General features: G+C 40.8%; 1 protein-coding gene across 16 annotated transcripts in view; it reads right to left on the bottom strand.

Annotated features, from left to right (window-relative positions):
- The window catches only part of NRXN2 (neurexin 2), a 955,311-nt gene that overhangs the window by 623,984 nt on the left and 303,557 nt on the right, over window positions 1–27,770 (bottom strand). For 15 of the 16 annotated variants that reach the window (XM_075326071.1, XM_075326065.1, XM_075326063.1 and 12 more), the window contains exon 5: window positions 16,485–16,514. The exons of the other annotated variant lie outside the window; for it this stretch is intronic. In XM_075326071.1, the coding sequence (XP_075182186.1) occupies window positions 16,485–16,514 (30 nt within the window). The remainder of the gene's footprint in view (window positions 1–16,484; window positions 16,515–27,770) is intronic. 16 annotated transcript variants of the gene reach the window in all.

Genomic DNA, 27,770 nt, shown 5'->3' on the forward strand with positions numbered 1-27,770 from the left:
TGAAAAAAAAACCCAAAACACTTGAGTAATAAAGTTCTTCTAAAACTTTTTTACATTTTTTCCAAACCTATTCAGGACAAGAAAAACTTCTCCGAAAACTCCCCAAAATTGGAGCAATTCCTGAAGTGGTTTCCAGCTTTTTTTTTTGTGTGTACATCGCCTAACAGATCATTGGATAATCTATTATGTCTGCTAGGTTTGGGTTCACATGTCCTGTAGTCATCCGTTATCATGCATCCGTTGGAGATCCGTTTGCAAAAAGTTGTGTAAACACAACTTTTTTGTCCTTTGTTAAATAACAGATGTTGGCCGGATCAATTTTTAACATGTGGATTCTAAGGAGATCGGATCCGTTAATGGATTGCTATTTATCGTCCATTTGTATCAGATCCGTTAAGGAAATACGGGATCCATTACAAATACAAGTACAACGGATGGCAAAATAGCAATACTTTAACGGATCCGTTGGAGCAGTCAGACAGTGGGATGTCCTACCACAACCACAAGACTTAGTAATGGAAGACACTAAAAAAGCCTTTAATAAAGGGCTGGATGATTTCCTCAGTACACAACATTGTTGAATATTGGTGATTTAGTGACAAAAATGAGTAATTGGTGGAGCAAGGTTGAACTTGATGGACCAAGGTCTTTTTTCGACCTATGTAACAATGGAAGGCTAATTGTGTATGTCAGAAGAAAATTAAGAAAGCGAAAAATGATCAAACAGTAAAGATGTAGTGTTCTCGTATATTTAGAGAGTCAAGATGACTTAACATGGTCTAAATGTGATAGACGATAGGTCAATACTTTCTCCTTGAAAAGCAATTTTGGCAACAAGATTGAACGATAATTGTCAATGAGATGCCTTAAGAAATTTAAAGGCCACATCTAACCCTCCTCATGTCTCCTATATAGAAACTAAATTGACCATTTAGGCTATGGGCAAGACTCGTACACTGACATGACTGTATGCAGCTAGAAGTAGAAAGAAGTGCACAGATAACCATCTTGAGGGCACGATTTTGAAACTGGAACCCTAGTTGGCTCTCGACGCTTGTAGGGGCTAAAATGGTGGACCCAGTGAAGAATGGATATGGTTTTCCAAAACGTGATCTATTACGCAACTGAGTGTGGTTTGTGCACTCTTGGCATGGCCAAGTTCTCGATGTAAGATGACTTAACATGGTCTAAATGTGATAGACGATTGGTCAATACTTTCTTCTTGAAAAGCAATTTTGGCAACAAGATTGAACGATAATTGTCAATGGGATACCTTAAGAAATTTAAAGGCCACATCTAACCCTCCTCATGTCTCCTATATAAAAACTAAATTGACCATTTAGGCTATGGGCAAGACTCGTACACTGACATGACTTATGCAGCTAGAACTAGAAAGAAGTGCACAGATAACCATCTTGAGGATACGATTCTGAAACTAGAGTAGTTGGCTCTCGACGTTCGTAGGGGCTAAAATGGTGGACCCAGCGAAGAATGGATATGGTTTTCCAAAACGTGATCTATTACACAACTGAGTGTGGTTTGTGCACTCTTGGCATAGCCAAGTTCTCGGTGTAATGTTCTGCCCATTCCCCTTCGTTGACTGACAGCGCTTGCTTGCCCAGAGTGAGCATTGTCTGAAATGAAATAATCGCAATTTGCTCAAGGCAACAAGAGGTACCCTAACTACAGACTGACTTAAAATATAACTTTTATATAAATGACCCATATTAAAAGCAGTAGACAGAAAGGATGCTTATAATTATATTAGCCTATGGCTAATTAATCTGTTCAACCAGGGTAAGTATTCAATTCATATATAGCTGCGGGCCATTTGGATTGAGGATTTTAGATTCGTCCTGTTTAGAACCTTGTAGATGCTCCTTGCCTCTACATATTAAAAGTATTCAGCTATCAGCTCCCCAACATGTTTCACCATGATAGGCTTCATCAGGGGATAAGGGCTTGTGTTTATTACTAATTAACCCTACGTTAACTAAAAAATTGAGCTGAGGTTTCTCCTTGTTTGAATTTATAACTCAACTGGCCACACAGACACTTCAGGAGTTGAGCTGATATACACACATCCCTCTCCTGTCTGCTACAGGCACTCACTACAGTGGTCCGCATTTGTGTATACAGGTAAGGTTTCAGTTCAGGTACCACTTGCTCAGGGCAAGCGAGTGCTCTCAATCAACAAAAACTTAGGTGGTGTAATGGTGCTCGAAGATTTTGGCTACTTCAAGGGTGAACAGAGCACACTCATTGCACCATAAAGATCATTTTTTGGCTAACGAGATCTGAGAAAACTACACTACAGACATGATTTTTATAAAAGCTGAGTCTTTTTGGTTGAGTATAAATAATTTGCCTATTTTTACGAATTAAAAAAATCCCTTAAATTTCTTTTACATTCTTATGCCCGTATATGTGGCATATGGCATGGACATTTAGTGGGAGGTAAGGTTCGTGCGGCATGTGCCTCAGTGGTGGGGCAGAAGTGGGATTTGTAGATTGTGGGGATTGGGGTCTATTGGTCTATTTTCCTTGTTTAGGAAATATAAATACAAGTTTACACTAGTAAACTTAGCTCTTGGTGAAGGAAAACAGTCTGAGGGTATGTGCCGATGATCAGGATCCGCTTCGTCCTTGTCGCGGCAGGTCCTGACCTGCGGGGCTGCGAGTCTCCTCCGCAGGAGACCGCAGCTGCTTGTGCCCATGATCAGGGTTCGGGGTGCTGTGTTGTCTCTCTTCTGTTCACCCTGCGGAGAACGTTTGCGTCCCCGCTACAATCAATTGACATATTGTGGCTCGGGGAAGCCACACCACATGTCAGTTTACTCTGCGAGCATTACACGCATAGTGTGCATGGGATTTCTTGAAATCCCATCCATTGTGCTTATACTGTACATCACAGCATTTTTGATGCAGTTGAAACATGCTGCATCCAAAACGCTGTGAACACCGATCGTGGGCACGTACCCTTACACCAAACTGTGGCACAGTTGGAAGCACGATGCACGCATATCACTGTGTAAGTTGGGGTAAAGACTTTGCCGTCCCTACCCAGCAATCCATTGTTCCTTAAAGTAAACATGTTATGTTATAAAATGGGTAATGTGAAGTCAACTGATATTTGTGTTGTACTTGGTATAATGTATGCAAGTTACTTCTCCTCATTGGTGCAGTAGTAGGCTTCTTGCTTGGGGAGCGAGAGGTCGTGGGTTTGAATCCCGGTCAGAGCCCATGGACTCTGTATGGCTGCAGCCAATGATTTGTTCCAATCCTCGACGATGGCTACCTATTTTCATTGGACGAAGAGCACAGGTGATGTTTTGGTATAATGTATATTGTGTTTCAGTCTCTACCTGGGCCATTTAGTGGTCAAGTTTTGAATAACTGCTCCTTGTTCCTTATAGGTAGAGACAGAGTTAAGGCTTTAGTTAGACATCCTCTCAAGGGTGGAGTTTAGTGGTAGAAAATAGGGAGTAGTAGTGTTGAGTGTGTAGTAGTGGAGGAGATGGAAAACAGTAAAGCTGCATCTGTGGGAGGTGTGGACTGAAATCAAATTCGGATAGACCCGCTGGGTCAACCCCGGGCCCTGGAAATGCAATAAAGACATGCGCAGAGTAGCCAGTTGTCCACATGTTACCAGGTCAGGACTCAAAGGAGAATGTCTCCAAGTAAGCAACTGCCAATCCCTTGTTTTCACTTTTAAGACCCCATTAACTGAGGACCAGGAAAAAGGACCCACATTGCAACAGTGAACGAGCTCCATTCCATAGCTGTCTCAATAGTTTCCTTGTGGGTGGAACGGGACAGTATTGACTTTACTGTGTGAATTAATGAAGTTAAGTGGGAAAATGAGGAGCGTCAGGGTAACAGTGGCAACACCTGTGGTTAAATTGCAAAATATTGTGAACTGTTTGGGCACTGTAACGTTACGGAAGAGTGCCTGTAATATACCTGCTCGGAAGAGTTACACGATTTTACTAGTAAAAGTGTTTGTGACTCCGTGTCTGAAATGTCAAAACTAATACCTTTGCACTGTGGAGGTGGCCGGAGCTGCGCAGCTACCAGGGCTCGCCCTCGCCCACAATTGCAGCCCTGCGCCAACCCTACTCCCGGAATCCGGAAAGTAACATAAACCAGACTAAAGAAATAGTCAAACAAATTGGAGAAATATCCTCATTTTTAAAACATTTTTCACTATTTTATGGGGTTTTTTTCAGTAATAATCTCCACTTGTGTCCCTAGCTGTCTCTACCATAAAGTAAATAGTTACTCCCATTGCACAATTTAATTGTGACAACACCATTTCCTTTTTCTTATTTTTTTTTTCATAAGCTCTTCAATTTCTTTCCCGTTAGTAAATCTCTCCTCTCGTGCTGCACCTAGTCTCTCGCTTACAGCAAACTTGAAAACCGTAATAATTCACGGGAGACAGGAATGTTCAGTGACAAAGTATAGTCGTAGCGTGAGAGACACGGTGATATTCTACAACCGGTGCCAAGTCAGGACGCTGAGATTGTGCCCAGTGGTACAGAGGATAAAAAAAAAATATAAACTGTAAAAATAAAACGTTGTCTCTGCAAAATCAATGTAGACGTTTATATATGATGACACTTGCAGAATTTGTGTGTATACAGGGCTTAATCCATATGGGACAATAATTAGAATTCGGAATCTCGGATTGGGTTCCTTTTCGAGATCTACTAGATAAACCTCCTTTGTTCAAATATTTACTGTTCGGATCAAGTCATATGCCCTATATATATCTCCCATGTCCTTGAGCTGACCCTGTATATAATTATTGCCACTGTATCACATACTCGCTGCTCTCCCTCCCCCTTCTCTTCTCTCCGTCGTCTCGCTCTCTCTTTCGCGTCCCTCTCTCATCGTCTCGTCTTTCTCGCTCTCATCAGTCGACGTATTTACCAAGCTATTACAACATTGATTAATTTAATGAATTAAAGGTCAGAGGTCAGGTCATCACTATAAAACCGGTAGGGGGTTCTAAAACCCCCGACATCATTTGATCGCTAGTTTAACGGGCAGAACGATTGTAATTGAGTCATAACATCCCACCGTCTCAGCAATTTCTTAATAACCGGCAAAGGGTGTCGTAGACATTGACTTCACGGACTTAAGTGTTTTATGTACAGAAATGCACAACACGGACAATTAGAACATGAATGTACGTCAGTTCACACCATAGAAGTCAGACATTTGGATACAGATATGACCCGAAATCATTGTATCTGACCCCAAACCAGCTGACGCTGCTCAGTGCTATAAAACAAAGCCAAGCAAAACCGCCATAGGATCAATGGGAAAAGCAAAGCACATTTGGAGCCACTTTACGTGGCTGTCATGGCATTTTCTCATTATAATGTAGGTGAGCCAGCTGATATCTTAATGGAATGAATTATCTCTGTACACAAAAGAAATGATTAAAATGTCAGCTTGAGCTCTGCTACATCTCTATACAATATATTCCATTTTACGGAAGTCGCTCCGAATGTAGAGCTTTCCCTTGAACGATACCATTGTTTATTCCGTTGCCCACGCATACAGTATCTTGTTCCTCACTGAGCAAAGCCAACATGGTTCATTTAAACATATGGAGGAGTAAGCAGTTCAATAAGACAATTGATATCCCACTAAAGCTTATACTAATATATTTATACTTGATTCATGGAAAACATTCGTATTGTGCTGTGCCAGAGACAATGACTGCAGACACAGAGTACGTGACAAAAAGCCAGACACTACTAAAACAGACATATAATTTAAAGGGAATCTTTAAAGGGCAATTTTACTAATTAAACTTGTGGTGTGGCTGTGTAGGTCATAGAACTACGATGAAAATGATACTGGTTTTGTAGTAATCCGATGTGCCACCGCTGAGATATCAACCTTTAAAGTCGCAATCAAATTAATCAGGAAGTGCATTGGGGCGTGGCATTGCACCCAGTTCAAAGACACGCCCTCAGATAAATTTGCATATTGCTTTAAAGCTCAATTTCTCAGCACTAGTACATCGGATTACTACAAGTCAGGTATCATTTTTATTGTTTTTTGATGCGCTACACAGCTATGTCACTAGTTTGAAATAGTAAAGTTGTCCTGAAAGGTTCACTTTAAAGAAGGAGACAACCCAATGTTTGGAGTCATCCTTCTGCTAATGTACAATGTTGCTGATCATAGGCAACCTCTATTTTGAGCCATTTGCCAAAATCATGGGGTAATTAGGAAATTTTACTAATTAGACTAGTAACATGGCTGTGTAGGTAATAGAACAACAATAAAAAGGATATAGGTCATGTAGTAAATAGAGATTAACAAACCTGTAGTTCAGTTTTCGAACTGAACACGAAATTTAAAAATCAAGGTTCAGGTTCGGGGTTCTAATGCTTTACGTGCGAACAAAGCTCAAGCTGTGCTCAGGTACGCTTGGTGCTCGGCCCTGTGTGAGCTGAGAAAAAGCTCGCCCACCCTCCCCCGGACGTGATCTACTTATGGCTGGGTGTATGTGGGTGGAGACTCAAATTGCCAATCAGTGACTTGAATCGGGGTTTGGGTCAAGCTCGAGCCTGTGGAGCTAGGCTCCTTTGCTGCCAGTGAACCAAGCCTCAATGGAACCACTCATCTCTAGTAGTAATCTGATGTGCCATCACTGAGACTTGTATGTGTCCGATGTGCCATTGCTGAGACTTGTGTGTATCCGATGCGCCATTGTTGAGATTTGTGTGTGTCCGATGTCCCATCACTGAGACTTGTATGTGTCCGATGTGCTATTGCTGAGATTTGTGTGTGTTCAATATGCCATTGTTGAGACTTGTGTGTGATCGATTTCCCATCACTGAGACTTGTATGTGCTGATGTGCCATTGCTGAGATTTGTGTGTGTCTGATGTGCCATTGCTGAGATTTGTGCGTCCGATGTGCCATTGCTGAGATTTGTGTGTGTCCAATGTGCCATTGTTGAGATTTGTGTGTGTCCGATGTGCCATTGCTGAGATTTGTGTGTGTTCAATATGCCATTGCTGAGATTTGTGTGTGTCCGATGTGCCATTGCTGAGATTTGTGTGTGTCCGATGTGCCATTGCTGAGATTTGTGTGTGTCTGATGTGCCATTGCTGAGATTTGTGTGTCCGATGTGCCATTGCTGAGATTTGTGTGTGTCCGATGTGCCATTGCTGAGATTTGTGTGTGCCCGATGTGCCATTGCTGAGATTTGTGTGTGTCCGATGTGCCATTGCTGAGATTTGTGTGTGTCCGATGTGCCATTGCTGAGATTTGTGTGTCCGATGTGCCATTGCTGAGATTTGTGTGTTTCCGATGTGCCATTGCTGAGATTTGTGTGTCCGATGTGCCATTGCTGAGATTTGTGTGTGTCCGATGTGCCATTGCTGAGATTTGTGTGTGCCCGATGTGCCATTGCTGAGATTTGTGTGTGTCTGATGTGCCATTGCTGAGATTTGTGTGTCCGATGTGCCATTGCTGAGATTTGTGTGTGTCCGATGTGCCATTGCTGAGATTTGTGTGTGTCCGATGTGCCATTGCTGAGATTTGTGTGTGTCTGATGTGCCATTGCTGAGATTTGTGTGTGTCCGATGTGCCATTGCTGAGATTTGTGTGTGTCTGATGTGCCATTGCTGAGATTTGTGTGTCCGATGTGCCATTGCTGAGATTTGTGTGTGTCCGATGTGCCATTGCTGAGATTTGTGTGTGTCCGATGTGCCATTGCTGAGATTTGTGTGTGTCTGATGTGCCATTGCTGAGATTTGTGTGTGTCTGATGTGCCATTGCTGAGATTTGTGTGTCTGATGTGCCATTGCTGAGATTTGTGTGTGTCTGATGTGCCATTGCTGAGATTTGTGTGTGTCTGATGTGCCATTGCTGAGATTTGTGTGTGTCTGATGTGCCATTGCTGAGATTTGTGTGTGTCTGATGTGCCATTGCTGAGATTTGTGTGTGTCTGATGTGCCATTGCTGAGATTTGTGTGTGTCCGATGTGCCATTGCTGAGATTTGTGTGTGTCCGATGTGCCATTGCTGAGATTTGTGTGTGTCCGATGTGCCATTGCTGAGATTTGTGTGTCCGATGTGCCATTGCTGAGATTTGTGTGTGCCCGATGTGCCATTGCTGAGATTTGTGTGTGTTCAATATGCCATTGCTGAGATTTGTGTGTGTCCGATGTGCCATTGCTGAGATTTGTGTGTGCCCGATGTGCCATTGCTGAGATTTGTGTGTGTTCAATATGCCATTGCTGAGATTTGTGTGTGTTCAATATGCCATTGCTGAGGCTTGCATGTATCCGATGTTCCATCACTAGAAATTAGTGGACCGGTGGAAGTTCAGGTTTGCTGGGTTCATCGAGACTTTAGATAACGTTCTGTTTGGGACCAAGACTTGACCTGAACCCCATTGGAAGTCACTGATTGGGCAATTTGGACCCCTGCCCACATACAGCCAGCCATAAAGAGATCCCTTCCAGAGAAGGGAGGAGTTTTTCCAATTTTTTTTGTGCAGACTACATCTGATGACGCTGATTTTTCCTCCATTCAAACACTGCAAAAGGCTTGCCCTGGACCGACCACCAAGCATACCCGAGTACACCAATGATCACTCGAGTGGTTTGCATTCATAAAGCACCCAATCTCCAAACTCAAACACTGATTGTTTTGTAAAGTCTGTGTTCAGTACCAACACCAAACTTTACTGTTTGGGCTCAATCATCTCTAGCCATCACTGAAACATCAAACTTTAAAGCCACAAGAGAATTAGTCATCTGGAAGTACATTGGGTTGTGTGATTGCACTCTGAGTTCATTGACACGCCCCAAAGAAAATATGCATGTGGCTTCAAAGATTGATGTCTCATCACTGGCTCATTGGATTATTACAAGACCGGTATCATTTTTACTGTTTGATGACCTACACAGCCATGCCCCTAGTTTAATTAGTAGAGTAGTCCTGGAAGGTTTCCTTTAACGAAGGATACAAGCCAATGTTTGTAGTCATCCTTCCTTTGACATACAACAATGTTGATCATAGACAACCACTATCTTGAGCCATTTGACAAAATGAGCCCCGTAAAATATGGCTGTCAATGTTCACAGAGGCCTTTACTTTACAAGAGGTCTAAAACGGGTGACATTGGCTCAACAGACAAACAATACGAACATGCGCACATACACAGATACATAATATTCCCCGGCTCATATGTGTACAATATGTCCTTAAAGAAGAGCTAGCAGAACATGCAAGTAGCAGCACATGATGAAGGACCCAGTGACAGGCGAGTACGTGAGAATAAGAGAGCGCACTTTTCACGCAGCATGCAGAGTGGGAGATGAGGGATGACCACAGAGACAGCGAACCACCTCGTAAGTGTGCTACATAATCCAAACCCAAGAAAGAAGGAAATCAGAAGAAAGATAAGGAAGAGCAGGAAGAAAGAAAGTGACCCTTCCTTTAATTTATTTTATAAATTGATTTACTAAGTAATCTATACATCTAAGCATTGAGTAAGGCCTATGGGTCAGAAACGCGTTAGTTTGCACTCTTACCCAGGCTCTGTACTGCTTGATCTACTAAGTTATCTATACATCTAACACTGAGTAAGGCCTATGGGTCAGAAACGCGTTAGCTTGCACTCTTACCCAGGCTCTGTACTGCTTGATCTACTAAGTAATCTATACATCTAAGTATTGAGTAAGGACCATGGGTCAGAAACGCTTGGCTTGCACTCCTAACCATGCTCTATATTGCTTGATTTACTAAGTAATCTATACATCTAAGCATAGACTAAGGACCATGGGTCAGAAATGCGTTGCCTTTCACGTCTACCTATGCTCTGTATCTCTTGATTTACTTAGTAATCTATACATCTAAGCATTCACTAAGAACCATGGGTCAGAAACGCGTTGGCTTGCACTCCTACCCATGCTCTGTACATCTTGATTTACTAAGCAATCTCTACATCTAAGCATTGACTAAGGACCATGGGTCAGAAACGCGTTGCCTTACACTCCTATCCATACTCTGTACCTCGGTGCAAATTTTTGGATTTTAATCATTATTGAATAAACTTTTTGGATTTTAAGGTGTCGGGTTTTCTACTATTCTCGTTCATTGGAGTTTTTCATGATGGATCACGATATCGGTGAGCTGATGTTCTCCTGACTTTGTTGGTATTATCTTCACGGAAACTACATTTAATTTGTATTGTGAGGCTCAGCAGGCCCTATGGTGGATTTTTAGAAGTGGTCAGGACTCATGGGTTTAGCTTCTAGAAGGAGATACCTATTGGTAGACCTAATTCTTAATCCTACAATACGATAACGAGACACATTGGTGGAGGATGTCTCAGGATACTGTATGTTCCCAACCAACGCATTTCGCAGTGAATGAGATATTAAGAAAATCTCATGCACGTTCGGCAAACTATATACGTTATTGAGCATAGCATCGAGCTTGATATCAATTTATGCTGCAGATGTTGGTGTGAATTTCACCCTTGGAATGTGAAATGTGAAGACCCCCTCCTTTTTGTCGATGACATCCGCAACAGTAAATGTCGCCTTAGATATCACGGCATCTTCTCTGCGGGAGGTCCACAGTGGAGATGCTACGTGGGAACAAATCTTAAAAGGTGACAATCCTTTTAGATAAAGTTATCGAAATACTGGTATATATGAAATCCTCCATGCTTTGGTTGCTAGCTTAAAAAAAGGAAAAGAATTTCCAACTTTTAAGATATTTTTTTTTTAAATTTCTTAATACCTTTTTAGAATAACTCAATTTCTGATACAGGGTTCCAAGTCTCCTACAAAGATGTAGATTTAAAAGGAAACTTCTGGAAGACTGAAGTCGCCACTTGGAGGGGGGGGGGTGCTTAAAACCCTTAAGTGATGGGCAAGGCATACGTAATAAATAAACACACCCTTAGTTCCCAAGCATTCATCTTCTAATATTTTCTATGTATCTTTATATCTATGCGTGGGTTAAATTACCAACATTACTTTTGTCAACTTAGGGATAATTTAGATCTACCCTTCTTCAGACTCAGAAAACCTCTAGTCCTGCCCAGGAATAACCAAGTCCCACCCATGACTAACCATTTATGGAGATGTTTTATGTAAACCCCGCCCCTTTTTAGTTTGGTACATCCCTGAATTTGCTGGGACAGTTCCCAAGGCTAAAAAAAAAAATAGAATAAAAAAATCGTACAAAGAAATTTGAAACTCTGTTGAAATATATAGCAACTAATCTATATTCAGATATTAAAGGGGTTTATCCCACGAACAAAGTTAATTTTAGTCAATAGATCTTGGAATAATAATAAGTTATCTCCGCAAATTCCCTTCATAGTATCAAATTAATCTACAGGTCTTTAATTTATTCTTTAAAGGGATGTTCTCATGAATATAGTTAATGTTAAAATTCATTTTAATCAATATTTCTTGGAATAATAATAATAATTTTCCACAATTGGATGTGTTTATAAAAATGTTCCTGTGCTGAAAAAAAACTTTTAAATTTGCCCCTGCTATGTACTGTGTAATGGCCGTGTCTGACCGTACAGGGACATGGTCTGGACATATCACATCCCCTGGGCATGGGAGAAAGTAAAAAATAATACAGATATTAGAGCATGGGATTACAAATGATTCTTTCTGTGAGGTAAAGCATTTTATAAAAACAGGCATGGAAAGGTTTTACATCACAGAAAGAATCAGATACGATAACATGCTAACTGTATACTCTATTTTGCTTCCTCCCCAGCCCAGGAGATGTTATATGATCAGACCATGTCCCTGTACGGTCAGACACGGCCATTACACAGTACATAGCAGGAACACATATATAAGATTATCTCAGCACAGGAAAAAAAATGTAAACACATCCAATTGTGGAAATTATTGTTATTCCACGATCTATTGACTAAAATAAATTTTAAAGAGGACCAACCAGTAGGATTTTGCTATATGAGGTAAAGGCAGTGCCATACAGGCAGGAAAAAGGCTGAATTCAGGCATACCTGTTATAGAAAGATCTGATACTTGGTTGATTAAATATCTTTTATCAAATTTGCAGAAAAGCACTGCAATTTGACAGGTGCAACATGGGAGGTTTTTTTTGGGTCGGTTTCTCGCATTTATTCCTCCTCCTCCAGCGTTCTTTGGCTTGCCCCTTTACTTTATTTGAATATTGCACTACCATTGCTGTTGTTGGCGCCGCGTGCGCATTGCCACACTACTCAGGTCTTCATTAAAATGGCACCAGAGTCCGCGCATGGGTGTACAGTGATCTCCGGCGCCATTTTATTGAACACACTGCAGTGAAGACTATGAGAAGCATCGGCTCATGCACAGATTTTTTTTTTCAATCTGCGCATGTGCCAATGCTTTTCAGTTTTCACCACAGTGTGTTCAATAAAATGGTGCCGGAGATTGCGATACACACATGCACGGACTCTGGCACCCTTTTATTGAACACACTGTGATGAAGACTATGAAAAGCATCGGCGCATGCGCACATTTTTTTTTTTTACATCTGATCACACACCAATGCGTCTCAGTCTTCCCCACACTGTGTTCAATAAAATGGCGCCATATATCATTGTACGTGCATGTGCGATCTCCGGCGTCATTTTATTGAACACATTGCTGTGAAGACTATGAGAAGCAACGGCGCATGCACTTTTTTTTCTCATGTTTGCGTACGTGCCAATGCTTTTCAGTGTTCACCACACTTTGTTCAATAAAATGGCGCCGTATATCGTTGTATGTGCATGTGCGATCTGCGGCGCCAATTTATTGAACACACTGCTGTGAAGACTATAAGAAGCGGCATGAACATACTTTTTTTACAACGGTGCATGCGCCGATACGTCTCAGTCTTCACCACAGTGTGTTCAATAAAATGGCGCCAGAGATTGTGATACACGCATGCGCGGACTCTGGCACCATTTTATTGAACACACAGCGGTGAAGACTATAAGAAGCATCGGCACATGCACAGATTTTTTTTTCAACGGTTCCCGGTGCCGCTGCTTTTCAGTCTTCACTACAGTGTATTCAATAAAATGGCACCGAATATCGTTGTATGTGCATGTGCGATCTCCGCCGCCATTTTATTGAACACACTGCGGTGAAGAGTATGAGAAGCATCAGCGCATGGGCAGATTTATTTTTTTACATCTGCGCATGTGCCAATTCTTTTCAGTCTTCACTACAGTGTGTTCAATAAAATGGTGCCGGAGATTATGATACACGCATGGGCGGACTCTGGCGCCATTTTATTGAACACACTGCGGCGAAGACTATAAGAAGCATCGGCGCATGCACAGATTTTTTTTACAATGGCGATGCTTCTCAGTTTTCACCACAGTGTGTTCAATAAAATGGCACCGGAGATCGCGATATGTGCATGCACGGACTCCGGCGCCATATTAATGAAGACCTGAGTACTGTGGCAATGCGCATGCGCCGCCAACAACAGTGATAATGGCATAATATTCAAATAAAGAAAGGAGGGCATACCGGAGGAATAAACGGGAGGACCCGACTCACAAAGGCCCGCCCCGTTTAACCTGTCAATCAAAGTGCAATGCTTTTCTTCAACTTTGATTAAAGATATTTACTCAACCAAGCATCCAATGTTTCTATAACAGGTATGTCTGGATTCAGCATCTTAGTGCTTGTATGGCACTCATGCACCTCATATAGCAAAATCCTGCCGGTTGGTCCTCTTTAAAATTTATTATATTAGTGGGAAAACCCCTTTAAGTAAAAAAATAAAGCAGGATTTGTAATCTATCAAAATACTATTTAATATGATACTATGGATGGAATCTGCGGAGATAGATTTCTGCATACATATGGCAATATTAGCATGGAATTGTATATTGGAGTCTCACAATTAGGTAATATGTGACACCGTGCAAGCTGGTTGCAACACAAGCCCTTTCATCTGAGCCTAATGGTCAGGAGGGATCATGTGACTGGCATTATGGCACTTTTTTCCCTCCGACGAGGATTTCATTAGCCTGTTAAGTGGACAGACTATAATTTTTTTCACTTACTGCCATTAGAGAATCTAATTGATGACAGCCCTAATATACTCTATTTAAAGCATTCCGCCTCTCTAGATATTTTATGGTGCCTTATAACATATCCTCAGCAGAGCAAGTTGCACCCTTAAGAAACAATTTGGCATTTCATTTAATTTCCATTAGGTTATGAAGCCAATTATCAGTTCTAATTATCATGTAATTAATACTTGGCACTTGTTAATACTGGGAGTATAATTTAAAGTAACCAGAAGACCCCAAAAATATGTCTTACTTGTAAGTGTATCATATATATATATATACTGTGTGTATATATATGTATAAATATATATAAATAAGTATATATATATATATATATAAATTATATAGTGTCTACATTTATATATAAAATTCTGAGGGTTTTTTTTTTTTTACTATATTTTCTAGATTTTAGGTATATTTGGCTAGTAATTCTTGATATTTTCCTTAATTTTTTACTGTACAAGAGAACATCTTTGTGGTGTATTAGTGTCTCGCATAGTGTAATTTTTTCCTTTGTAATCCACCTTTCTTGGCTATCTTCCTTTTACTCTCTCCCTGCTCCAGGAAAGAAGGAAAGAACGAAGAGAGGGAGGTTAGGGTAGAAAGAAGAAATTATTTGAGAGAGGAGAAAAAGAAAGAAGGTTAGGGGAGAAGGGAGGAAGGAATGTTAAGCTAGAAGGAAGGAAGGCTAAGGGAGAAGGAAGGAATGTTAGGGGAGATCGAAGGAAACAAGGAAGGTTAGGGAAGAAGGAAGGAAAAAAGGAAGATTAAGGGAAAAGGAAGCAAGGTTAGGGAGATGGAGAAGGAAAGAATGAAGGATGGTTAGGGAAGATGAAAGGAAGGAAGGAATGTTAGGGAAATAGGTAGGAAAGAAGGAGGGTCAGGGAAGAAGGAAGGAAAAAGGGAGATTCATAGAGAAGGAAAGTTAGGGAAGATAGAAAGATGGGAGGTTAGGGAAGTTGGAAGGAAAGAAGGAATGTTTAGAAAATAGGAAGGAAAGAAGGAAGGTTCATGGAGAAGGGAAGATGGAAGGAAAAAAGGAAGGAAGGTTAGGGTAGATAGAAAGAAAGAAGGAAGGTTAGGGAAGAAGGAAGGAGAGAACGAAGGTTCATGGAGAAGGAAAGATAGGAAGATGGAAGGAAAAAGGAAAGAAAGTTAGGGTAAAGGGAAAGAAAGAAGAAGGAAGAAGGAAGGAAAAAAGGAAGGTTCATAGAAAAGGAAAGATAGGGAAGATAGACGGAAGGGAGGTTAGGGGAGTTGGAAGGAAATAAAGAATGTTTGGAAAATAGGAAGGAAAGAAGGAAGGTTCATGGCGAAGGGAACATGGAAGGAAATAAGGAATGAAGGTTAGGGCAGATGGAAAGAAAGAAGGAAGGTTAGGGAAGAAGGAAGGAAAGAACAAAGGTTCATGCAGAAGGAAAGATAGGGAAGATGGAAGGAAAAAGGAGAGAAGGTTAGGGTAAAGGGAAAGAAAGAAGGAAGGTTAGGGAAGATGGAAGGAAAGAAGGAAGGTTAGGGAAAAGAGAAGGAAAGAAGGAAGGTTAGGGGAGAAGGAAGGTTAGGTAAGATGGAAGGAAAGAAGGAAGAAGGGTTAGGGGAGATGGAAAGAAGAACGGTTAGGGGAGATAGACGGAAAAAATGAAGGAAGGTTAGGGTACATGGAAGGAAAGAAGGAAGGTTAGGGAAAAGAGAAGGAAGGAAGGTTAGGAAGATGGAAGAAAAAATGAAAGGAAGGTTAGTCTAGATGGAAGGAAAGACGAAAGGTTAGGGAAGAAAGAAGGAAAGTTAGAGGAGAAGGAAGGAAGGTTAGGGAATATGGAAGGAAAGCAGTATGGAAAGTTAGCAGAGATGAAAAGAAGGAAGGTTGAGGGAGATGGAAGAAAGGAAGGTTAGGGGAGAAGGAAGGGTGGTTAGGAAGATGGATGGAAGTTTAGGGGAGATGGAAGTAAAAAAGGAAGGTTAGGGAAGAAGGAAAGAAAGAAAGAAAGAAAGAAAGAAAGAAAGAAAGAAAGAAAGAAGGAAGCTTAGGGGAGGATGGAAGGTAGATTAAGAGAATAAAAGGAAAAAATTTTAGGGGAGAAGGAAGAAAGTTTGATTAGGGTAAAAAGGAGGGAAGGGCTATACAGAGAAAAAAGAAAAAAAAGCAATAAAGAAATAAACTCCAAAAAATACACTCACAGCCTATCTCTTTCCCCAATGGTATACATGATAGTGAAATGTGATTGAAACCAATGATGCATGAGACACACATGAAGGAAAGATATAGAATATGAATGACAGAAGTAATGGGATATTGAAGAAAGAGAAAGAGAGAGACAGCATGAAGGGTTGAAAATAAATCAAGGAATAGGGAAAGAAAAAAAAAGTGGATTAAATCCGTACCTTGGTTGCTTAACGTCAGATGTGCTGGAACTTCGGATTTTTGGGGATGGGTTAAAAATCAGAACAGAGTGGGAGTGGGAAGGGGGGATAGAGGAGGAAAGAAAGAAAAAAAAACGAATAAACGACAAGTTTAGAGAAACGTCACAAAAAATAAATTAAAAATTATAAAGAAATTTTCTGAGGATTTTGTTTTTAAATGCCACAATTTAAAAGTTTGGATTCAAGGGGATGAATTTTACTTATTTTATTTATTTTTTTTAATTTGTGACAGGCATCTCACCCCACTTATGGGTAGGATGGGTAAAATGGGTAAGGGTGAGGGGTGGATATAGATAGGGATCAGTGAAAGGATCGGGGGAGATGCCAAAAAAACAGAAACAAAAAGAGAGAGATATGGATTTTTTGGCTTTGGTTTCATTGAAAAAAGAAAAAGCATTTGGAAGAAGGGGTCGGGAAAAAGTAAATATAATAAAATCTCTATATATATATTTAAAGAGGTAAAATAGAAAAGAAAAAAAATAAATAGAAAACCTTAAAAGAACAAAATAAAAAGAGCCAAATGCTTTTTCTTAATATATATTCATATATATACAGTAGGATGGAAACACACATAGAAAATATACAACGTAAGGCAAAGAAAGCCGAGTGTTGTATGCAATAGTGTAACAGCTACTGTCAAAAGATACATTATGAGTTAACAATAAACAGAAATAAAAGGAGGAAGAAGATATCCTGAATGTTTGTTTCATATAAGTGCACACTTGACATGTTCACATCATAACACTTTGCAATGCGCTGTCAATAAAAAACAATTGTCAGTGACAGCTTTCTTAAGAACACGATCATTAAACATTCTATAGCAAACAGTAATAATAATTGGACATGTATACAATTTATAAAATATGCACGGGATAGATAGTCAACTGTGTGATAAATGCAGCAATAAAGACAGAAATGTATTACCGATCATATGAATAAATTAATTCTGAAATATCTATGCATAATTAAATACATTCTGAGCAAGACAATCAGTGATGGCTAAACAAAGAGATTCATATAGCAAACAAATCTGTAAAGAAAAAGCATATAAAACACATAATAATAAACATATTGTCAAGATTCCTCTGTGCAGAGCATCTTGCACACAGCTGATGCTCTGCTGCGCCTTCCTGAATTACGGAGCCGGCAGTGACATTATTCCTCTGTGCAGAGCATCTTGCACACAGGTGATGCTCTGCTGTGCCTTCCTGAATTATGGGGCCAGCAGCGACATTATTCCTCTGTACAGAGCATCTTGCGCACAGGTGATGCTTCTCTGCGCCTTCCTGAATTACAGAGCTAGCAGTGACCTTATTCCTCTGTGCAGAGCATCTTGCGCACAGGTGATTCTCTGCTGCACCTTCCTGAATTACAGAGCAAGCAGCGACATTATTCCTCTGTGCAAAGCATCTTGCACACAGGTCATGCTCTGCTGCTCCTTCCAGGCGGCATTGACATGTTTCTTTTTGTGCAGAGCATCTTGCATTTTGGAGATGCTCTGCTGTGTTTCTTTGCGCACTAGCTGACAGGTTGTTTGACAGCACAGGATTCCATGCAGGTTCTCAGAGGTGTTGAATACTCAGGTGTTCCACCTTCTTGATAATTGCTCTGATTCATTACTGAGCATGCTCTCCCAGAACCTCGCCAGTCATACTCTCTGGTTCTGCAGTTGTGCTCTTGGCTTGTGTTTGTGCTTGTGTTCTGATCTACCCCGGACTGTTACTTGACTCCTCTCTGCCCGCTCCCTGTTCTTGTCATTAACTCTTGGCTTTGGACCTCAGACCGTTACCTGACCACATCTTTATCTGCTCCTTGTTCTTGTTGTTACCTTCTGGCTTCTGACCTCAGACCACTACCTGACCTCATCTCTGTCTGCTCCTTGAATTTGATACGTACTCTCCTGGAATTCTGACCCTCGACCTGTGCCTTGACTGTCCTTCTGCTTACTCCCTGTGTCCTGACGTGTACTCCTGTTACCTTGCCTGACTACCCTTCTGTCAATACTATGCATAACTAGTGACTAGCATCACACATATTTCACCTAATGAAATAATTTTTTTTTTTTTCGCGCTTATAGAAAAAGCAATCCTTTTCAGAAGCTCATTCATGGGCCAGGTTTGGTTTTCCAGCTTAGCCCAATTCACTTGAAGTTGGACGTTTTATATCGTATTTAGCATGCCCCTTGTGTTTAGTCACAATACTAAAAACCAGACAACTCAAAACTAATATAATTGTAAAATATAAAAAAAAATATTAATCCTGCATCATATATAGTTTGTTCTCAAGATAAAACTTATTTTTAAAAGGAGGTCAGACTAATTTTTTAAAAAAATACAAGAAGTTATACTAATCCTCACCAACCACCATGCTTAAAGAGGACCACCAGGATTTTCCTATATAAACTAAAACCAGTGCTATACTGGCGCTATCATGCTGATTCTATACATACCTTTAGTTGTGAGATCGCATGTATACTTTATGAAATACAGGCAAATAAAGTTTGTGAAATGCACTGTTATTTTATTGATAGCAGCTACAGAATATCTAAGAGGTGGGTCGGGTTTTGCTAGTTATTCCTGCCCCTGTCTGCTGCCTGTCCTTCCTCCCTTACTCCTCCCCCTGTAATAACAGAGACAAGGGGAGGAAGGATAGGCAGCAGACAGGGGCAGGAATAACTAGCAAAACCCGACCAACTATTAGATATTCTGTAGCTGCTGTCAATCAAATAACCGTGCATTTCTTTAAATTTTTAAACCAAATAAATATTTGTAACCCTGTCTTACAGAATCCATTTAAGAACATTCATTATATTAGTAAAACAGTATTTTTCCCCAACATCTTTAACTAAACAAGAAACTAAATAAGGTGATTCCACGGTCTACATAGCTAAACTTTATTTTGCTCTTTGTACCTTTTAAAGAAAACTTTGAAAAAAAGACACTTTACTTTGTAGTCTTTGTATTTTATTTCCTATACCAATGTATTGTATTTTAGCTATGGAGGAAAACAAATTTGTTACATGATTACATCTCCTTGTTCTTCTCTCAGTATGCTCTTGTGATAGCACTGCTTTGCTAATAAACATTCTTGTTTATGATACCATGGATTACGTGTTATTAAATTATTATTATTATTAAATTATTTTATTCTTTTTTTATATTTGTAAATCTGATTTTTATTTAAAAAAATCTGTTTCAATACTACTACTACTAATAATAATAATATTAATTATTATTAATTATTATTATTATTATTATTATTATTAGTAGTAGTAGTAGTAGTAGTAGTAGTAGTAGTAGTAGTAGTGGCAGCAACAGTAGTATTAGTACTATTAATTATTATAATTGTTAAAATTATTACCTATTTTAACAATTATTATTGTTGTTAAATTATTTATATTTTTGTATATATTTATTCATATTTTTATCTGAAAAATTCAGTTTTTTTATTATTAATAATAATTTATTTTATTATATTTGTAAATCTGATTTTTATTTAAAAAATCTGTTTCAATACTACTACTACTACTAATGATAATAATTATTATTATTTTTAGTAGTAGTAGTAGTAGTAGTAGCAGCAGTAGCATTAGTACTATTAATTATTATAATTGTTAAAATTATAACCTATTTTAACAATTATTATTGTTAAATTATTTATATTTTTGTAAATATATTTAATCATATTTTTATCTGAAAAATTCTGGTTTATTATTAATATAATAATAATACTAATAATAATAACAACTCCACCCATCGACCAATATACCCTGTCAAAACCAAAATAAACTGCGCAAGTGCGTAATACATTATTCCTTTTCTATCCACTTGGATCAACATATCTCAAAATAAGTAGTGTGAGATGACCAGCTTTGCAAAACAAAAGAAAAACAAAAAATACAATACTCTGTTGGGAGATGCTTATTCTACATGTGTAACGAGTGTCTTCCGTTCTTGTGATATTTGTGACGGTTCTGGGATCGGAGCTCCACATTAACTTGTGAGGCTCAATATATTAAATGTACTTGTTTTCTGTTGATGCAGCAAGGGTTATTTTAACTGCTAGTAGTTCCTGGTAATTCAACTCATATGCAGCTGGTTGGTGATGCACTCCCATCTCCTTTAAATAGCCACATGATCCATCACCTTATGCAGGAAATAGAATCTCATTCTGTTCTGTCTACCTAGTAGGCTGGAAGCCTCCAGGAGTTGCTGGATATCTGCTGCTAGCCTAACGTTGTTAGAGCCATGTCGTCTGCAGCCTTGGTGTTTGGCTGCAGCCATCAAGTGTGTGTTATATCCTTTTTTCTATTTCCTGTCTGTCTACCTGCTCTTGTGTTTTATTATTTCAGTGGTGGGATTAGGCCTTCTCACTAGCCATGGTGAGCTTAGGGCAAGCAAGGGCCTTGGTATGTGATCGGCAATGGGGTGAAAAACCCATATAGGCACATCAAGGAGTTCAAGGATCAGCCATAGGTGAGTGCAGGTTGTGACCCTACTCTCATCTCCGTAGTGCCAGGGACCACCGTTGTATTGTGTCCCTGGTATACCCATTTGTGGTGGAACTCATTGGGGGTTCCCTTACATCTGGTGTAACCTGGATAATCACAGCGTGACATCATGTACCTATGTGTGGCCATTTAGTCCTTGTGATATGAAGTCAAAGTTTTGCTAGCATGTTATATTTGTATCAGGAAAAAAGTAAACTCCAATGCAGAAAGTTAAGGGTGGACACATCTGTATAAGTCAAGAACATTCATAGTCATGGTGTATTGTAACAGAATAACCTTCGGTCTTAATCTTACTTTTGCTATGCCTATAAGTAAGGACATATGTCCGAAACACGTAAGGAGTGTCCTCTAACCAGTTCGTGAGCACATTCTTTTAATACCACTGATTTATGGAGTTCCAATATGGAAATAATTTTACTGAGTACTGGATTCCTCACCTTGTTCTTCTAAGGTTTTGATCACAACACTGAAAAAAGTGAATATGTGCTAAAAAAAAAAAAGTGCAAACACACTTATTCCCTGATGTCTATTTGGATCAAAAATGTTCAATTACCTAATGTTAGGAGACAGGTTTTAAAATTAGGGTCCGGATACTTTAAATGATACCTTTGTGTTAGATCTTATCTTTAGCGATTAGCAGGAAATTCTACGTCTTACTGCAATGCAGCTACAGGCATTGATTCAATCAGATAAGTCCCTGCTCAGTGAAAGGGCTAAATTGGGGAGGGGGGGTTATGTCACAATGATTAGATGCCATAGGAAGCATATAAAAGAGGTACAGGAACCCTCACATACAGAATTTTAATGGAAGACCACAAAGTTGGACACATGAACATATGGCTGAAAGGAATTTTATTCTTCTACCAGAGTTCTGAAAGACAACACCCAGTTCCTATTAGAAATCTGACCAAAAATTGAATTTGGCCAACACATTTCATTTTCCATTAAAGTAACCACTGAAAATCAAATGTGCCCTGACTGCCGGTAAAATACATTTATTTTCTTTGTAGATCTCTCCAGACCCCAAAATATAATAAACGAAGGGGTTAAAAAAATAACCAAATTTATATACTCACCTTGCCCCTCACCTGTTCTGTACTAGCTCCCACCCTGGTCCTTGGCTAGCTTTTTCCATTCAATTCTCATTCTTTGGCACCTTTTTGGCACTGACTGGTCCAAATATAGTATCACAATGGGCAATGACCCACAATGTCATGACTAGTGATGGGCAAGCCTTAAAATGCTCGAATGCTCGTACTCGATTCCAACTGGTCAGACGCTCGGTCGAGCTCGACGCAAGTAACAAGCATTATGGAAAGTCAATCATTGGCCTGTTCGGGTCTCCACCCACATACAGCTAGCCATAAACAGAGCATTTCTGGAGGAATGGGGGTTGGTTTTTTTGGTTTCTTTGACACACTTCATCAGAAAATGTTGCTTTATCCAGCAGTAGAGCCATTAAGAGAATACAAATGGCTGTCCTTGGGGTGCCTGCACACATCATGCAGTGAAGCAAGCCTGTGTGTTGTGTTTGTTGTTTCATGGACGAAACATCCAAGCACCTGCGATACTCGGCTAAGCTCCGCGATTAGCCGAACTCTCTGATGCTCAATCGAGTAACAGGCAGTACCAAGCCCGCTCTATCATCACTAGTCATGAGATGTGCATTAGTCACTGACTTGGATGTCATGATGCACATGATGCACATTGTGTTATGGGGATAATCAGGTCATACAGGGCTCCTAGGCTGACCCTTCGACTAGGGACCCTGCGCTGTCCCTTATCCCGATGATAGACTTAGAGGTAGTCAGAGTCGAGCCTCCAACGTGGCCCTGTCTCCTGTCCAGGTCCTAACAATTAAGTCCCCACCACCCAGGCAATTGACCCGGACGGAGCCCAACAATCCACCAACACAGAACAACAGATGGGGTAACAAAACTTCATACACACCAAAACCCTGCACCAGGGGATAACCAAAGGTGTACTGGATAAATTAAAGGGGGTAGTAGAAACCAATTACAGCACCAGAAAATACAGCAGATAGCAGTAGCAGAAATGATAAGTCTTCTCTGCTCCCTGGCTAGCTCATAAATGAATAGAATAACCAGCAACCTCTCCAGGAAGCAGAGGGCTTATATACAGGCCGGAAATGACCGAATGACGACAGCTGAGCGGTCTTCTGCTGCACCAGGGAAGAAGTTATAGGAAAAAAGCAACGGTTAACCCTAGAACGCGCAACTATAGAAATCTACCATAGACAAGTAACCTAGCAGGCCTGCGAGGCTCCAGGTATGCGTTCTAGGGTTAAATATGCATGGTCTCAAAGGGTAAATGAGAAGGTAAACCCTCAGTCTGTTATTACACCCATGACACATTGTTCCCCAATGTCATGATATTGGGGGAGGTCTAGTCAGTGCAGAAGGTACTAGAGAGTGAAGATCGAAGAGAAGAAGATGAAGAATGAATCAACAGAGGACCAGATGAGAAGCAAAGGTGGTGGGACAGGAGAGGGGCAAGGCAAATTATAATTCTTAATTTTTTTTAACCCCTTCCCAGCTAAACAACCAACAAAGTAGCCACCATTTTCAAAAGAAAGAAGTTTGATTTGCTTTTAATTGATTTGCCCATCTCTAGTTCCTACGCATTAAGACTCAAGATCACTGTCAAGGTGTTACTTCTGGAGGGACATTTTAACAACCTTGGCTAAAACACTAATTCGGATCTCATTTTGGACGCCGGTAAGATATGCAATCACCCCAATTTTTACCAACAGGTGACGTTACGGGACTTAATATACAGCCATAGCGTGGGACGTATTGTAAGAGAATAACAGGTATTATATAAATAATCTTTACATTACGCTGAATGAACATCTACAATAAAACTTTTATAGGTTATTATACAGTGCTGGCATGCAATAAAGTTATAAAGCCTACAGCTGTGTGATTTAACAGGCAAATAAAGGCTGAAGTGCATTATATAACATAACCACAGCAATGGGACTATGCGAAATTGGTTATCTTTACGTTTAGGACTTCTAATTAACAGGTACTTGGATTTATAGGATAAAGAGTGGCTGGTGCCATAAACTGCTGTATTAGAGAGGAGGGCAGATGGCGTCCTCTGTAAATGTTTAGATCGTTATTTCATATATGACATGCTCAAGCTCCTTTAATTATGATATGGATATTTAGAAACATTCTTGGAACGTCTGACCTTAGGTTCCCGGGGGGAAAAAAAACAACCCGCTAATTAATGAGATAAAACCAAAATGTTGACTATCATTTAGATCTAACGCTACTATATTATCACTGATTTATATACTCTCGGAAATCATAAACCTGGTAATTTGTTTTTCTGACCTCAGTGATATGTTATAGGCGTACCCTCAAATCTCAAAAAAACCACATCGGGGCTGATTCACCAAGCACAAAAAATTTGGAGTAAAATTGCCTGAAAATGTCACAAGCCATGGTTTGGCAAACATTTGGAACTTTTAGCATTTTATAGAACTTATAGAAAAAGTGCCCAACAAATGTGGCATAAATCAAGATATAAATGTACTCAAGTCTTTCCCAATTTTTGATGCTGGAGCACACCAGCCGAAAGATTTGTCTAATCGTTGAAGAGGGACACGCATCTTAATGAATTTGGCGCATCTCACTCCGGTCCACCCTGGATATAGACTGGCGTGCAAAACACCGGCCTCAAGTTTAGGGAAGGTTTTTCAGATGCAGTAGTGTCTAATTCACACTTTGCAATTATCTTATTATGTATAAATACTATACAGTGTAATGTTATTTTCACGGCAGTGAGTACAGCCGCTCAGCGTGCAGCGCAACACAAGGGTGACTGTCACGGTTTCCCCTACACATGGCTAGGGGGTGGAGCCTTCTCCCGGGCCTCACTTCCGGAGCTGGGATGCTTTAAATACTGTCATCTCCGGTGAACCAGCGCCAGCTATAAGCTTAGAGCTGCTTTGCCTGTGAGTGCTGGTCTCTGTAAGTGTGATCCTGATCCGTCCCCTCTCTGTACCCTCGATCTCTGTGTTCCATCCCCTAGTCGTTCTGCCATTCCTCTGTCCCACATCCTTCTTTCCCACAATAGTCCTGGTTGTTCCCCCCTCTCCTACCTCCAAACTCGGTTGTTTCCTCTGGTACTGACCTCGACCTTATCTCGACTCCTCCTCTGCTAGTTCCTCCGGTCTTCCTGCTGCCCGTACTGTGTATGACCCGGACCCGTCTGACCATCCCCCGCATGCCCCACAGCTTCAGCTGTCCGGCTGATGCTGGCAGACACTGCATCAGCACACACTGGGAGTTCCCCTCCTTGCTCATTCAGCTCTGTGTAGTGTCTTTCCCTGCAGGACTCCAGCTCCCCCTGCTGGCAGCCTGACAGGGACAATGGGGATGGTATAGAAGGAAGGCCATGGTTCAGGAGAGGGGACACCTCCTGCAACTCACCTGAGTCTGTACCCTAAGCTACTTAACGTCCCTATAAGGGTCCTTCCCCCCGTCGCCGTCACGTGCTTAGGCCCTCACTTGCCCTGAACTCACTCTGGCTGGTGATCTACGAATACTGAAGAACAGAGGCACACTTTAATTGTGAAAGTTTTCTTTTTTTAATAATTCAGGTATGTAAAAAGAAAAACAGCAACCACGATCATCGTGGAACCAGGGGGAGAGGGTACGAACAGGAGCACTGAGCCGGACAACAGCCGTTTCACCCTGGCTAGTGATAAGACCAGTGAGAGCACTGGTCTCACCACTACAATAATACAACACAAGGTAAGGTAGACAGACAAAGGAAAAAGCCACAAAAAGGAAAACACTCCAAGTTTCTTCAATGCAGCAAAACAACAAAGCTGCAATAGTCACAATTCCTCAGAATCTTCCCAAGAGAGTCTCCTTCCAAAGTGGGCAGCAATAGAATGATAATCTATAACCGGCATCAGATGAAAAGACATGTGACTTTTTATAGCAAAGGGGAGTGGTCACAAAAGAGCTGCACCAGAGATAAAGGTAACAAAAACAGCCAGCATGGAAAGAATCCTTAACCCCTGCAGCACTAAAAGAAAGTAGATGCATTGAAATACCAGTTGTAGACCTGTGAACAATAAGGCGTTGTGACCTTCTGGTCCCAGATTCACCAGACGTCTCCCCAGAGTGGGACAAACTTGTGACAGTTATAATATAAACTGCAACATTAATAACAGACAATCCAATGGAGAGCCAAGCAAAAATATAACTTTTGGATATCTGCTTCTAATACAAGATGGCCTGGAAAAATGGCCACTGTTTCCATTGTGTGATTTGTACAGGATGACACTTATCAGGCTCCATTTATCAGAACTGTCTTCCAGTATAGCTGTCTTTCTTGCCCGAAGCAACCATCAGCGCTCAAGTTTCATTTTATCAAACGAGTGTAACAAATGAATGAAGCCCAATGTCTCATCTATGTCACTTGGGAGACACTGTCTGATGGGGAGTTTAACTGAGGCGGTACAACTACAAAGAGTAATAAGTGTGCCCTAAGGGGAGCTCAGGGAGGCCAGAAAGGACCCCTGGAGCAAAAGAGATCTTTTGGAGGGCAATATTGTCATGGGTGAGTTTGTGCATCGTAATGAGGGCACCATATGTTTTAGGCCTCTTTCACACGTCCGTGTCTCTGGTACGTGTTTGGTCCGTTTCCTCATGTACTGGAGTCACAGGCACACGTAGACCCATTAAAATCAATGGGTCTGCGCTCACGTGCCATTCTGCCATGGACCGTGTGTACGTGTGGAGCATACGTGTGCCCGTGTGCTCCCCACGTAGACATGTCCGTTTTCTCCAGCATCACGGGTGTCACACGGAACACAAATGGATCACACGGAACGCAAACGGACCACACGGATGTGTTCCATGTGACACGCACCGGAGAAAACACATGTGTCTGCGAGAAAAAAAAAAAACTTTATTCATCTTCTCCAGCCCTGCAGTTTCTACAGCTGCTCTCACTTGCTTCCGACCACCGCTCATTATGCTCATTCATATTCACCTCACTGTGGCCGGAAGCAGCAGCAGCAGGGAGTCGGCAGCACCGGAGACCGAAGATCAGCACCACGGACAGCAAAGTCAGGGACAGATGAGTAGAAAGTTCCCGTTTTCCGTGTGTTATCACAGATAGCACACGGAGAACACACGTTTGCCATAAACACAGTTTACGGAGGGCAATACGCACCTTTGACACGTCCGTGAAAAACGTGTGTGATTTTCACGGACGTGTGAAAGAAGCCTTAGAGAAAGTAAAACTAGGAGAGTCACTTGTAGAGGAGGATCTGGGTGTTGATGTAGATCACAGACTATATAACAGCATGAAATGTTAATTAACGGCTTCTAATGCTGGCAGGATATTGTCATGTATTACAAGAGAAATGGACTTGAGAAAAGTAAAGTAGTAACATATAAAGCTATCACTGTGAAAAGTGCCAGTGCGACCTCATCTGGAATTGGCAGTTCACTTCTGGACACCAGTTCATAGAAAAAAATGCCCTAGAGTTAGAAAAGGTACAAAGAAGAGCAACAAAACTTAAGGGGCAATAAAGATCTCTAAAGGGGGGGACATGATTACTCAAGGTACCCTGAAGCCCTTTTACCTCTATACAGGGATTTCAATTTACTGCAAGGTCCAGGAGTTTGTTGCCCATGGAAAGGCTGCAGTCCACAGATGGGGATAGTCGCCAGGCAGGGTCAAAA

This window comes from Anomaloglossus baeobatrachus, chromosome 10 (genome assembly GCF_048569485.1).
Source record: "Anomaloglossus baeobatrachus isolate aAnoBae1 chromosome 10, aAnoBae1.hap1, whole genome shotgun sequence".
Lineage (NCBI taxonomy): Eukaryota > Metazoa > Chordata > Amphibia > Anura > Aromobatidae > Anomaloglossus > Anomaloglossus baeobatrachus.